At 34.0% G+C, this 16,234-nt stretch overlaps 1 protein-coding gene across 13 annotated transcripts in view; it reads right to left on the reverse strand.

The window, feature by feature from the left end:
• The window catches only part of NUMB (NUMB, endocytic adaptor protein), a 128,026-nt gene that overhangs the window by 37,757 nt on the left and 74,035 nt on the right, over window positions 1-16,234 (reverse strand). For all 13 annotated transcript variants that reach the window (XR_003044097.1, XM_015599699.2, XM_015599702.2 and 10 more), the window contains one exon: window positions 13,999-14,139. Coding sequence is in view for 12 of the 13 variants with exons in the window: in XM_015599699.2 (XP_015455185.1) it covers window positions 13,999-14,124 (126 nt within the window). In the remaining variant the exon portion in view is untranslated. The remainder of the gene's footprint in view (window positions 1-13,998; window positions 14,140-16,234) is intronic.

Here is a 16,234-nt window from a genome sequence, read left to right on the forward strand (position 1 = left end):
GGGGTAGATTTGGTAGAAGGAAGAGAACAAAAATATCTCTTATATGGACTGACTCTTAGCTGCATAATCTATTTTAGAAATGTGAAGATAGAAATCAGCCTGTGTCTTATTAGACTACGAGAAAAACATGCCCATTGAAATAAACATTAGTATAAAGAAGTCTCTTCTCTTCTCTGGGACACTATCTCACTGAAGAACTGCAGCTGATTTATGCTTTAACGGCTAAAATATTTGGCACTGGGACTTCTTTTGTCTGTACGTCTTTTCCAAACTCCCTCTGAGTAACGACTTTTATTCACAAAAATGTACTTTAGAAAAACTAGTATGTGGAATTTCATTCTTGGATGAATTAAGTCATTTTTCCTCTTCTTGAAAAATTTAAAAAGTAGATTTTACCCTTGCTTTGGTAATATTAACCATGAGAAGAAATGCAGAGCTCTTATGTGAGACTGTACAGTCAGCAGTTCCCAACATTAACAAAGAGTGACATAATCATTAATTTGTAAGAAACTACAAGGCATATTATCACATACACATAGCTCATGTTACATAGCAAACATAGGATGCAGATGTGTTGAACGTGACACCAAAACTTGGTTGGGGCATTTAATCAAAGAGGAATAGTAAAATCAAATTAAAATGGGCCATTCTTTAAGTATAAATTTGAAGTACAATTATATTTGAACAAGTCATCTGACCTAAGCATCTATATTAAATCTAATCACATAAGTCTAAAGCTATCAGTAACTTAAAGAGATCCAAAAGCTTCATTTTTCAAATGTGACACTAGGTGTCAAAAAAGTTAAGTGATTTAAACAAGGTCACATAACTAGTAAATTAACAGGACCAGGAACAGAACTCTGATCTTTCGACTTCTAGATCTACTTTCTTTCAACAAGCTGACATCACCTCTGCACTCTCCTATTTAAGTAATGGTTTATAGTTTATTGCTCTTACATATATTAAGTTAATGTTATTCTTCTTTATTTTATTATTAATTTCAAGTATAGAGTACATTGGTTAGACATTTATATAGTATATAAAACGATCCCCCTAATTGCTCTGTCTCTCCTCTGGCTCTGCACCTAGTCATTACATTACCGCTGACTGCATTCCCTGTGCCATGCTCCCCATCCCCGTGACCATCTATCAACTACTGATTTGTATTTCTTTAACCTTTCACCCCATTCTCCCAGCCCCCTAACCTCCCACCCCTCTGCCCGCCATCAGATTGTCCTCTATATTTGTGTGTTTTTGATTAGTTTGTTCTTTTTGTTCCTTAGATTTCGCATGTAAGTGAAATCATATGGTATTTATCTTTTTCTGTCTGACTTATTTTACTCAGCATAATAAGGTCTATCCATGTCATTGTGAGTGATAGGATTTCATTTTTTTAATGGCTGAGTAATATTCCATCGTATATATGAACCATAACTTCTTTTATTATAAATTGTGCTGCCATGAACATAGGGGTGCATAGATCTTTACTAATTATTGTTTTGGTTTTCTTTGGATAAATTCCCAGAAGTACAATTGCTGGGTCAAAGGTATATCCATTTTTAATTTTTTGAGAAACCTCCAGACTTTTCCATAGTGGCTGTACTAATTTGCAATGCCACCGTGTACGAGGGTTCCCTTATCTCCGCATCCTCATCAACACTTGTTTATTGATGATAGCCATTCTGACAGGTGTGAGGTGATATCTCCTTGTGGTTTTAATTTGCATTTCTCTGATGATTAGTGACCTTGAGCATCTTTTCATATGTCTCTTGGACATCTGTATTCCCTCTTTGGAGAAATACCTGTTCAGGACTTCTGAACATTTTTTTTCTTAATTTATTATTATTTTTATTTTTATTTTTTTCCCCCTAATTCCACCCCTGACCAATGGATGTTGCCATTTCCCTTTTTAAGAACTGGATCTCTGAAGGTGGGGCGACTCCTCTCACACACTCGCGGCGTGAACCCGGAGGGCATGGCACACCCGGGGTATTGTCCATGGCTCCACCCAGGGTGCGAACCCAGGACCTTCTGCATATAAAGCAAACGTGCTAACCACTACACTATGGAGCCACCTTCTGCCCATTTTTTAATTGAATTGTTTTTTTATTGTTGAGTTGTATGAGTTCTTTATATATATTGGATGTTAACATCTTATCAGATATATCATAAGCAATATCTGTTATTCTTTTTAAAAAGGTGGTTGATCAAATAGGGAGAGTATCTGTTATTCTTCTTTTTAAAAAGGTGGTTGATCAAATAGGGAGAGTCATCATTTTGGTAATGTTGCTTATGACTGAAGTGGGGCCTGATCTTCCTCATAGCTCAATATTTCTTTCATAAATGAAATTACACTGCTTTTCCTAATTAAACTATACTGCTGTTAACCAAAAGTAGATATGGGGAATTTTGCTTCATATAAATATTATAGCTAATAAATGGAGAAAGGATGGCAGAGTTGGAATATCATCATTTTACTACCCTTAATGTATTAATAATCCCAGGCAATAATGATCAATGGTTACTGTCATCACAAAGATCCATAATCAGCTATTGTGTGCCTTCTGATGATTGTCCACACCACCAACCAGATATTCCTGGGGAAAAAAAAATCAAAACTACTTCTTATCAAGCCTCTAAACCTACCAATTCACAAGTACAGGAAACAGAGAAACATGTTAAACAGACTAAGTTTCTGGCATTTTCAATGTGCTGAGGAGTGAAGAATTAGAGTTAAGATCCCACAGAGGAATGGGTTCCAGTGAATACCACAGTCTGTCACTTGGAACACCTGGACAAGAATGCCTTAGGAGTGAATGTAAACTAAAGGCAGACCAGGCCTTACCAAAATGAATTTAGCCTCAATTATGTTAATATAAAACCTGACAAGGACACGATAAAGGGAAGGAAACCTATAGTCCAATCTGTCTCAAAAACACAGATGTGAAATTTCTGAACAAAATATTAGCAAACAGAACCCAGCAATACACTCAATAAACTCAACTTGATCATGATGAATAATGATCAAGTAGAGTTTATTCCATGAATGTAAGGTTGATTGAGGATTCAAAAAATCCAATAAGTGTAATTTACTACCTAACAAAATTAAAGATAAAAATAATATAATCGTCTCAATAGGTACAGAAAAGGCTTTTGATAAAATTTAGTTTCCATTCATAATTTTAAAATTATTTCTTAACCAAGAATAGAAAGGAACTTGTTCAATCTGATAAACAGTGATAAGATCCAGAATGAGACAAGGATTCTTCTTATCACCCAGTATTGTAAGGCCCTACGCCAGTGGTTTTTCAAAGAGGGGTATTTAGGAAATGTATGTGGGCACTTTTGGAATGACTGGAAAAATTACTTGTAGGTAGTTGGTAAGGAGCCATACATAGATGACAAATTTCCTTTTACCTGTATGACATTTCAGTGTCCTACTAGACATTCACTTAGAATAGATAAAAAACTTACTTTATTTTAGATTAGGCCCTCACTCCATTTTACATATAAACACACACAGTATTTTTTACACAAATGCAATTGTCAATCAAGGGAAGACTGTACTTTAATAAGAATTTTACCAAAGGTTGTTTACCAATTCAAAATATAACATCACCAATTGCAATCTACTTGTGGTATAGAAATTACCAATGCATCACATCGATCTGTATCTGCAGCTCTCTCATCCACAGTGAGTCTATATAAAGGTGGACTACTTTAAGTCTTCAGTGTAGTTATGTCCAAGTATTTACACACTGGTATAATTTTATTAAAATTGTCCTTTTGTTTCTTATTTATATATTCAATTATGTAAGCATAAGTAGGTTATACTATGCAAACATTTTATTTAGGGTAGTAAAAAATGTATTATTAGGTATTTGTAGTAAAAATGCAGGTGACAGGTACGACGATATTGAAAAGTACTTAACTATATCATTGGGCACCCTGCTACTTACCTGATTCTCATCTCCACTTGTACCATCTGCTCTAAACACACTGGCTTCCTTGTTGTGCCTCCAACATACCAGGCAGCAAATGTAAAGGCTCTGGGGCAGGAGAATGGCTGGTATGTCGGAGGCAGATGGTACAAGTAGAGATGAGAAGAAAGTAAGAAAGCAAGCATTCAGGTATCGGAGGAAGCATACTATCTGCTTTTTGGGGGTCTTTGCTCAAAAGCCACTTTTTCAGTGAGGGCTTCCCTGACCATCTATTTTAAATTTCACACCCCCTTCCATGCACTCCCTTCATCCCTCACTTCCTTTTGATATACTAGTACTTTATATATATATTTATTTGCTCACTGTTAACACCCACTAGAATCTATGCATTGTGCAGGGATTTTGTGTTTTGATCACTGTATATCTAGTGAGTAACAGCAGCCTAGAACACTGCCTGGTACACGGCAGGCACTCAGTGAGTATTTTTGAATATGTCACTGAATTACTGGATTCAAAGAGAAGAAGATGTAGCACATGACTTAGCTCTACATTAAGAAATAATAAGACTCAAAATCATGAAAACTTTCAAAATAAACTCATGGCAAAGAAAGAGTAATTTATGCCTACAGGACAGAATGAAAATGTTAATGACCTATATATTGTTAAAAAGAAAAGCATAGCTGATACGAGTTTGAAGGTAAGAGAATGGATTTTTAGTATTTTTATCTTACATGGTGAGGAATCAAGATATACCATCTAAAATTAATAGAACAAAAGATTTTCTGAGTAAACCAAAAGAAAAACCAAAAATAATCTAATTCCAAAAATCTGGTGGAGAAGGGGCAAAAGAAGAGGGAAGGGCAGGATGTGTAGGTTAAATCATTCCCTTTCTTCTTTATAGTGGGGGAACCAATGATAAATATGGATAAATTAAGAAAAGGTAGTAAAATCATATTATTTAAAGAAGTTAAAATATCACCAATGGTAGAAACAAATAAAAATGGTTAAAAGTGTAACTTGGAAGTGAGATTAGGGGTAGAAAAGACTTTTTTTTTATTTTTTAGAATATTTTAAAATTTATTTTAATTAGTTTCAAGTACACAGTACATTGGTTAGACATTTATATAGTTTATAAAACAATCCCCCTAATTACTCCTTCTCTCCTCTGGCCCTGACCCTCCACCTAGCCAACGTGTTAATTAATGCTAACTGAATTCTCTATGCCATGTTCCCCATCCCCGTGACCATCCATCAGCTACTAATTTGTACTTCTTTAATCCTTCACCCCATTCTCCCAGTCCCCTAAACTCCCTTCCCCTCTGTCCATCACCAAATTGTCCACTATATTTGTGAATCTGTCTTTGATTAGTTTGTTCTTTATATTCCTTGGTTTCCACATGTAAGTGAAATCATATAGTGTTGATCTTTCTCTGTCTGACTTAAATACCCTCTAGGTCCATCAAAGCAATATGTTTTTCCATCCCCTTCCTTTTAGTCTGTGTCTTTTAATCTGAAGTGAGTCTCTTATAGGCAACACGTAAGGGTCTTGTTTTCCTTTCCATTCGTCCACTCTATCTTTTAGTTGGAGCACTTAATTCTTTTCCCTTTGAGGTACTTATTGATAGGAATGTAGTTGTTAACCATTCTTCCTGTTTTTGATACCTGTGAAAAGACATTTTTTGACTACAGCATATATTCCTTTGCTATAAAAATTTTAAGTTTAAATTATATTCAACACTTTTAATAAACCTACTTTTAATTGGCACATCGTGTTATAAAATTACAATACCATGCTCAAGAACATAATCCTCTAAGTCTAGACCAGTAGAGTTCAAGTCCTGGTTTTAAATAATCAGAAATTACCAACTATTCCTAACGATATCATGTAACAGAAATCTTATTGCATATTATGCCACAAAGAAGTTCTTAAGAGTTACTGAACAGAGTTGAAACTTTTTTGCAAACCACACAGCAAATCATGAGTAACTGAAATGCTTGGGATGAATAAACCATTAATATTTCACAATTTATGTTAAAAAACTTATCTGAGCTATCTTACTGCTCTGATTCAAAGACACATTTTAATGTTTCAGACACAAGAGCATATTATGATGTAGCTGTCATTGCCAGCATGCTAGCAAACTTAGAAATGAATAAAATGTATCTGTTCAACTGTCACTTTGGTTGATTTATTTTGTTGGTACCACACATGGTTGAACATTAAGTTTGGATCACTACTTGTCACCTAGAGTATCTTCCAAAAAATTAGACTTTGAGGTAGCTTCGAAAGGAAAAATTATTGTGTATGCAGAAAATTGTCACGCTCAGGCAATAAAATTATAAGCAGCAGAAAATGTCCCATCTCTTGGGAGAAACAGAATTTTTAAAGCTAGGAGATGCTGGTGTGACCAATGCATAACTCCTTGGACACCAAACATCTATTAAGTTTCTAACTGCTATTCAAGAGAAAATATTTAACTTGCAGTCTTAAAAATTCATTTAAGGAAAAAAAAAACAAGAAATAAGAAATGCATATTAAAAACTCCAGTATTCGGCTGGCATCTAACCAATACAATTGCAGCAGCAGCAAACATTTATTGTGTACTTACTATGTGCCAGGCAGTATTGTGTTTTTCAAATGTAGTATATTTACTCATGTAATTCTCAGACTATCTACACTAAACATGTACTAGTCCTCATTTTGCAGATGATAAAACTGAGGCCCAGAGAGGTTAGGGGATTTGCTTAAGGTCATAGTTAATAACCAGCAAAGCTCAAACTCAGATAGTTTGGCTTACAAGTGTATGCTTTCAGAGAGCTATAGATGCTTCTCTAAATTTTTATTACAGAGCTGTTAAAGGACAGGAGGCAGGTAGGTGATATAACCATATTTGTAATTTAGGAAGATCACTATTACAGCACTAAGATAATAGTTTAAAATGGAAACAAGAGTAGAAGCAAAAAAATTGTCAAGAATTCTTATGATCTAAGGGAGAAAAAAAGGATCAGGACCTGATTAAAGTAATGGCAGTAGGAAAAAAAAACAAACAAACAGAGAGGATAAATACTTAAGAAGAATAGATAAGATATAGTACTGGCTAATTGTTAGTTGCCTGCATGACAACCATTCTTTCAACCAGCTTCCCTGCTAGAAGAGCCTGCCTCCACGGCTGAAAATACCAAATAATTGCTTTCTCGGCTTTTCTTGCAACTATAACATGGGCATTTGATTCAATTCTAGCCAATGGAAAATAGTGGGAAGTCTCTGCAAGTACGTTTTTAAGGGATTGTCCCACCTGATATAAAAGATATTCACTCCCTCAGACTTTACCTTTAGATAATGATGAGTGGGTATAAATTATTCTTTAATTGGGTTGCTGGAATCTGTGTGTTAATATTTTATCAAGAGTTTTGTGTTGATATCTATAAATTAATTTACTCTGTAGTTTTCTTTGATGCTCTGTCAAGTTTTAGAATGCTACATATATAAAAATAGGTTTATAAAATGAATTTGTAAGGCTTAGATGAACAGATGAAGCATGACTTTTATCTTTTCGTTAAAGGCTTAATATTATTCTACTGGCATGTTAGGGGTAGGAGGTGGTAAAAGGAGGTAGGTATCTTTGACATCTTACAGTATTCCCTCTAGAGTAATTAGTCACTTCATATTTCCTATTTCTTTTGGAGTAAGTTTTGGTCATTTATATAACCCAAGAATATTACCAATTTTATCCGTATTTTCAAGCTTATTTGTACAGAATCTTAATTTTTAAAATTTCATCACTATCTGATTATTTTCCCATTTTACATTTCATTTTGTGCATTTGTGCTTTTTTCTTGATAAATTATGTTCAGCAACTTTTAATCTGGCATAACACTTTGCACCAAAATCTTCTGAAATCACAGATTATTAAATGTTACATGGAAGTTAAGTCACTGGATCAGAAACTAGCCTCTTAGAAATACTGAAATAGTAAGAGCTCTACTTTCTGTGCCATGGCTTCATGGTTATACACAAAATTAAAAAAGCCTGTTCTTAAAACCCTATTATAACTTCTAACACAATGTCAAGTCCTTATTTTCAAAAGAAATGAACCCCAAACCACCTGGCAGATCACTTAATACAGCAAAATGTAGGTCTAAGAGGCAAATACATCCAATTCTAGCATTCACATGTTCAATTCTCCATTTAGTCTATCCTATTTTTACATACTGGCACAATTTCTGCTTTACATTTATAACCCTAAACCAAAGGGATAAAAAAGCGCTTTTAAAAGTGAGTTAAAATAATTAAAACAATTTATAAATGTTACTAACAAGTATGAATTCTGTATCCATCTTCTTAATCTCTATCCTTCCTAATCTGAAGATAATATGACCTCCTCCAGAATCCACCCAACAGAAGGCTCATTTTAGCATTCCATATATTCTACATAATCGGAGAATTAAGATTTTACTTACAAGTCAAAGGACTGATGGACTGACTAGGATTCTACTTATTTAACATCCAAAATTAATATCAGCATTTTAAAATATAATGTTAGTAGGTAATTACAGGTAGATTCTTAGAAGATTACTTTAATGGATGAGGCACACTGTTTAAATCAGCAGTTTTCAAAATTTTTGGTTTCAGGGTTCATTACACTGACAACTCCAAATAATTTTTGTTTGTGTCAATTATATCTATTGATAATTACTATATTAGAAATTAAAACTAAAAACTATAAAACATTTAACTTATTTAAAAATAATAATAAACCCATTGTAACATAAATAACATTTTTAATGAAGAATAACTATATTTTCCAAAGAGTGGCATAGTTTCACATTTTTGAAGAGCTTTTAATATCTGGATTAACAGAAAAAAACTGGATACTCATATATGCATCTTAATTCGATTTGCTGCAATATGTTGTTTTGGCTGAAGTATATGAAGAAAATCTGGCTTCACATATGTAGTTGGAAAAGAAAGTATTTCAGGACCCTATGAAAAGGTTTTAGGGACCTTGCTTTGAGAACCAGTATAGGTAATATTTGTGTACAGGTAATATTTCACTTTTAACATTAAAATTCTCTCTCCATTAAAAAAATTATGTATTATATTAGTAGACAGAATTCTAAGACAAGCTTTGAAGCCTACTTCACCATTACTCATACTAAATTATTATACTTATATAGGCACTAATATATTTAAACATACATGGCAGAAACCAAACTAGTTATAGTTTTACTTGATCACTGCCTAGGATTGCATTTTTATTCCTAGTGATTACATATCCTGTATCTCCTATTCTCTGGAGTAGCTAGTCTATTTCTTCAAAATCTAATTCCACAACTTCTCTCTCTCCTCACTCTTCTATAAATGGCTTCACTTCCTATTTTCTTAAGAAAATCTGTCTTTAGAATAGAAATCCATCAATTGCAACGACCCACCACCACCATAAATTTAAGTACATTTACACTCTATTTTCTACCTTTGTTACTGTTCAACAGAAGCAGCATCTTTCCTCCGGTCTAAAACTAATTCACTCTTCACATGCTTTGTAAAAGTCTTTAACTATGCTCAAGTCCCTCACATCTTAAAAACAAAACTCAACACAAAATCAAGCCACCAGGGAGTTACACACTTCAAATGCGTAAACTGTATGGTATGTAATTGTATCTAATAAAACTGTTAGAAAAACAAGACACACATACACACACACACACACACACAGTTCCTCAACCTCATACTCCATTTGCTATTCTGCCTTTATTGCTCTCCTTTGAAGACAAATTTTTGCGTTAAAATTTTTTAACACTTTATTGAGATATAATTGACATATAATAAACTATACATATTTAGAGTATAAAATTTGCTGAGTATCTGAAATATGTATACTTGAGAAACCATCATCATAATCGACATAATAAAACAGCCATCACCACCCAAAATTGCCTTGTGCCCCTTGTAATACGTCCCTTCCACCTTTCCTTATCCTCATACGACCTTGTCTTACAAATTTCTTGAATTAGTAACCTCTAGATTTGTCGTCTTCTTCCTTATTCTGCAACCATTCACTCCTGAATGTAGATTCCATCCTCATGACTGCATTGGAAATACTATCATCAAAGTCACCAAGACTTTCAAGTTTTTAATCTAATGAAGTTTCATTCCCTACTTGATCTCTTATAGCATTTGACCACTTTCTCCTTCCTTGAAACATGGACTTCTGAGACCACACTCTCCAGGTTTCTCTTCTATATCTCTGGATGCTCATTCTTATTCTCCTTGGAAGAGATCTACTTCACTGCTTGTCCCTTCTGTTTGTCCTAGGCCTTCTTCCCACTTCCCCTAGGCAATCTCACTTACTCATGACTTCAATGACAATTTATATATAGTTAATCTTCATTATTCTAGGAGTCCGTATTTGCAAATTCACCTACTCACTAAAATTTATTTGTAACCTCAAAATCAAAACTCATGGTGCTTTTGTGGTCAGTGGGGATCTGCATGTACATGACCCATTGAAACCTCAACAAGAGCTCATCTCCCCTTCCCACCAACATGTTCTTCCTCCGTGAACATGCCCACTGCTCTGCTGCCTACACGAACAGCTTTTCATACCAACTCACCACTAGTTCAGAATTCAGTGGTCTCTCAGGCCAGGCCAGATAAGACATCATTTGCCTAGCTATAGCTGACCGAGGAAATGCATCTATTTCCAGGTTATGAAAAAAGAGTTCGGGTTCTGTCTCTGGGCAGTTGAATGTGTGTTTGTAAGATGGGGTGGGGTTGGGGTTGGGGAGGGAAGGTGGGTATGGAGGGCATGACATACCAGAGAGAATAAATGTCTTGTAGAAAGGATTTCAAAAGGCCATTTGGAAAAGACACAAAAAAACCCTAAATGAGCTGCTTTATCTGCATAAGATATAAAAATTATCTTAGGTGCTTATTTCTAAAGCACATCCCATCCAGCAGTTTCTTATGATAAATGAGAAGTACGCTGAAAAATAATGAATCTTATTTATCTCACATAAAATACTTAAAAGTTACATATTTCATAGCTAATTAGAAGAAGTACTTCAATTAATTCTACTTCAATTATTTCAACACTGTATACCAGCCTCTCGGAATCCTGGGAGTGAGGTTTTTAAAAAACATATATGCTTATTTATTATAAATGATTCATGTTCACAAGAAATGTCGTTAGTTCCAAAGGATATATGTTACAAAGTAAAAGATCCTCAATTCTTCATTCTTATTCTGGAGTTCAGAGTTGCTTGTGTCTTCTTACAGATATTTCTTACATTTATATAAGCGTATATGCTTTTTTTTAACTATGAAAAGATTCATACTCTATACACTGTTCTGTATGTTGCCTTTATTACTTAATGATAAACATAAAGTTATCTTTCTGGACAAGCCCATGCAGAGTTTCCTATGTCAATGTCAGTGCTTGTCAATGATCACCACCTCTATCAGTTTGAGACAAGAAACTAGGTGTCCTCCTTGATATTATCCTTTTTCATTCCCTAGATCCAGTTCATGCCCAATTCCTGTTGCTTTTATCTCTCAATTACCTCTCAATGTACTTCATCTCTTTTCATCTCCACGGTCTCCACCCTAGTCCAGCCTACCATTATATCTCCCCTCTGGATTACTATAATACTAATCTTTCGCTAGACTCCTTACATCCACACTGGACTACCTCCACATCACTGCAACCAGAGTCCCAGCAGCTTGGAAAGATGAAAAAGTTCTGGGAGATGGCTGCTGGTGAAGACTGCACAATAGTGTGAATGTGCTTAATATCACTGCTATACACTCGGAAACGGTTAAAATGGTCAATTTTATTCTATGTGTACTTTACCACAGTAATATAAATAAATAAGTAATGAAAAACAATACATTAAATGGCTTCCCGTTACTCTTAAAATCTAAAATCCTTAACATGGCCTACAAAATTCCGCCCCACTTCTTTCCAGGTTCATCTCATACAACTTCCTTTAGCTCCTTGAAATCGTTCCTTTCTCTCACTATCGCCCAGGGCCTATGTATACACACTTTCCGTAATTCTGAAATGTTCTGCCTACCTTTTTACTTAATTAATTCCTACTTAATCTTTAGATATCAGTGCAAAACTATTTTTTCAAGAATGCCTTCCCTGATCCTCTAGTCTAGGTCATGTTTTGTTATATACCCTTAAAGAACCAGATCCTCTTTTTAAAAAGCATTTATCTCAGTTTGTACTCATATATTAATAATGCAAATATCTCATTAAAGTCTGTCTTCCCCACAAGGAGACTATAAACTCCACAAGAATGAGAACTAAGTCTTTTTTGCTTACCACTTAGCATATGTCTGGCACAAAGGAGGTGTTCTAGCAGGTGTTCTAAGAAATTTACTGAATACATGAACACAGATCTACCTTATTCTATTTTAATAGTCGCAAAGAACTGCACTTAACAGATGTCATAATTTCTTTATCCAATCTAGAATGATGGATATTTCCAAATTTTTGTTATTGCAATGCTAAGATGACCACTTATATATATCTATAATGTACTTAAATGTAATTCTTATATGTAAAAAAAAATTGCTGGTCAAATGAAAAGTGCATTTAAAATTGTTAACTAATATTTACAAACAGCCTTCCTAAGAGGTTGTAATTTATACTCTGAGTATCTAACAGTGCTCATTTCTACATAATATTCAACTTTTTAACCAAATGCACCAACTTCTTTTTTGGGGGGGAGGGGAGTAGAGAAGAGTATTAGTTTTTAAGTGAGAGGTTTTTTCTTTCCATATTTTAATATCATACTAAATATTAAAAATTGAAATATTCCTATAAAAGTTTCAGCAAATGAGATAAGTAAACAAAGCTAAGTGATTAGGAAAATGCTGTTACTGACAGACTGTGGGAAAATTTGTGTATTTTTATAACCATATATTTATTTAACCTGTAGATTCTACACATCATTTTTCTCATCACAGAGATTTTTTTCTTGTTTCTGAAGCTTGAGTCCATGTTTTAAACAATGGTACTGAGGCAGTAAAAAGGAGGAGAAAAATCACAATAGGAATATTCACACATAAGAACACAAAATAAGAACATAAAATAAGAGAAAAAATTTTAACATTTCATATTAAACTAATTTTTCTTTAAGAGATCAACATTTTGGTCTAGTTTCTTCTATTTTTTGTCGCATATAACACATCTCACCATGTGTTTACGTAAGTTTTGATTGCCTCTTTTCACTCAACAGTATAGCGTGTACATTTCTTCCATGTCCTTAAATATGACCTTTCTTCTCCCAAGTCTCAAGTAGTAATAAGAGAAAGCACTTGTATGGCACACTGTTCTCTAGATCTTTACTATGTTCTTAACCTTTGAGCTTCCATTTCCTGTTGTGACAAATGAAGGCATTAGTTTAAATAACCTCTATATGATTAAAAATTACAAAATTAAAGAAAGCAGACTCCCACTACCTCTATCCTGCCACTCAGTAAGTATATCTCACTGAAATTAATTTGATTCTTGATAACATGGGATTTTTAGATACTTCAGGATTCATATTCTTATCAGAAGTGATCTTATTTGTATTGATTCCAGATAATACACCAGATATATATACTCTCTCACATAGTTAAATCTTGGACTACCTGACTAATAAAAAACTAATATCTCAAAGTAAAGATTTTGGTTTAGGAAACCACTGAATAAATGTAATGAACAAGTGTCCTTTTACAGAGCAAAACCTCAAAATCTGAAACCAATACTTCCAGTTTTCTGTTAAGCAGTATTGCTCAGTTTTTGCCGGAAGCAATTTAAGCAATTCCACCATCCTAAAAGAGATCTCGATTTGAGAAAATGATTTGGGAAAGCTATACAAAGGAAACATCCTCTTTAAAGAAAAAAATTATAATCTATTTTATTAATTCTACCATTGAAGTAAAATACGAAGGGATTCATTTTTGGAGGTTTATTTTTAAGTGTCCTAATTAATGAGACTTCACACATAATAGACTGTCAATTCCTTCCCACATATAGATTTATAGAAACATGAGCTTTACCTTAACTGGGAAGCTACATTTTCCGGTACGAACCCCTTCTTCATCTGTCTGCCACTGATGTGGACGACTGGCCTCTGGAACGTAAACATCTTTCTTTCTCCTAAAACTCTGCCGTAGTTTGTTCATTTTAATTTTTACAACCTGCAGACAGAATAAAGGAAATATGAAAAAGAAGTTATTGCCATCTCACATATTTAAACTTTGGATTACCATGCTAATAAAAAACTAATGTCCCAAAGTAAAGATTTAGTTTGGGGGAAATGAGCAATTAGTACACTGCCTCTTTGAAGAACACTAAGCTCAAACAAATCATTTCACTTTTTGAAGACAAATATAATACTAAATATAATAACAATAACCCCCTAGGATTTGAGGAGACATTATTTTGAGAATTTTCAAGCACTTTAATCCACTCTAATTCCTGAAAATAAAAATTTGTACATATAGGCCAAATTACAGACTGCTAACAATTTCTGAAAACGTTTATACTTATTAGGAAAAAAATCATTCTAAAATACTTAAATTTGGGGACTTTTTTGGCTTACTATTAGAGGACACTAAGCAAAGCGGGGACTACAATCACCTTTAATAAAAGATGTTTTATGAAAAAGAATAAAATAAAGTTTCCTTTAAACATACCTAAAGGAAATGTTCCACTAGGACTAAATTATTCTAAAGAAGACATTTCTTGTAAGCGATGTGACACCTGAATGTACTTTCACATCTATAATCGTTACAGATATGAAAGTAGTCTAACAGTTTTCAATGACAAAGGTCAAGTCTCATCACTAACTCTGTAGATTTAAAGTATTAAACTACAGTCAGTTTCTTGTTTTGGAACTGTAAGAGGCACTTCTCTAATGCTTTAAAAGGTGCAGCTGGTACCGCAAAATTACAGGGAAGCGAGACCTAACTGATAAGAAATAACAGAACTTCACTCAAGAACTAATGAATAAAGATAATGAATAAGTGTCCCTTTACAGAGGAAATCACAAATTCTAAAACCAATACCTCCAGTTTTTTGTTAAGTAGCACTGCTCATTCTTTCACCAAAGGATTTAAGTACCTCAACCAGCCTTAACTTGAGAAAATGATGAGACAAAGCTATGTAAAGGAAATAACTCTCTGTCAGGAGTGTTAAATAGCAAGGGATTGAATATTAAATTCCCACATGTCACCAATGAAAGACTTGAAAATCAAAGTTTGTATTCTGAGGAAAATCATTTTGTATTTTAAAATGCATAATGCCACAGTGAATTATTATCAAATTAGCTAATTTACACAAACAAGTCAATCTTACCACACAGATTCTTAAAAGGTAAAAATTCTGACAGACATATGGCAATGTAAACATTCTGGATTTTCTAAAAGTGAATTTATTATTTCTCAATTCAAAACTGATTTACAGAACATATGAAGTAGATATTAAGTAATCAAAGGACTGGACAAAAGGTAGTCCATTCCTCTACCTTTAAGCAGATCACTCATTCCTAAACTAAGCTAAATGAGAGTCTACCTTAATCTAACAGACTTCCAAAAAGAATTCCATAACTTTCCTTGATAATACATCCTTATACTCTTTCATATATACAAAACATATATAAAAATATATACAAACACAAATACAAGAACATAAAAAACACCTATATTCCTGCTCAAGTTGGCAGGAATACGGAGTCTTGAGGCAAAAAGCCTTTATGATTCCTTTCTTCTTCTTCCTCTTAGCAAACGAGACCACACCCCTACCCAGTTAGCCAAGCCAGACACCCGAAAGTCATCCCTGCATTCACCCTTTCTCTGACCAATAACTCTGCTGATTTTACCTCCTTAGTACATCTTGAATTCATTGCCTGTCCCCGACTCCCTCCACCAAAACTTAGTTCTACTATCCTTGGACATTTTTGCTTAAATTATTGCAATAGTCTATTACTTAATGGTCTTACTGCTTCCAAGAGAGGTCCACCTCACTGTGTTCTGACTACTGCCAGATTGCTTTCTAAAACTCAAATGTGACCATGTAATTACTCTGCTTAAAAACCATCAACTGCAGCTGTGCTACATATATACAATAGAATACTACTCAGCCATAAGAAGAGATGAAATACTGCCATTTGCAACAACATGGATGGACCTCGAGATAACCACCATGCTAAGTGAAATAAACCAGACAGAAAAAGTTGAAAATCTCATGATATCACTTATATGTGGGTTATAAAGCTAAAAGCAATAAATGAAC

Source organism: Pteropus alecto, unplaced genomic scaffold (genome assembly GCF_000325575.1).
Source record: "Pteropus alecto unplaced genomic scaffold, ASM32557v1 scaffold8, whole genome shotgun sequence".
Taxonomy (NCBI): Eukaryota; Metazoa; Chordata; class Mammalia; order Chiroptera; family Pteropodidae; genus Pteropus; species Pteropus alecto.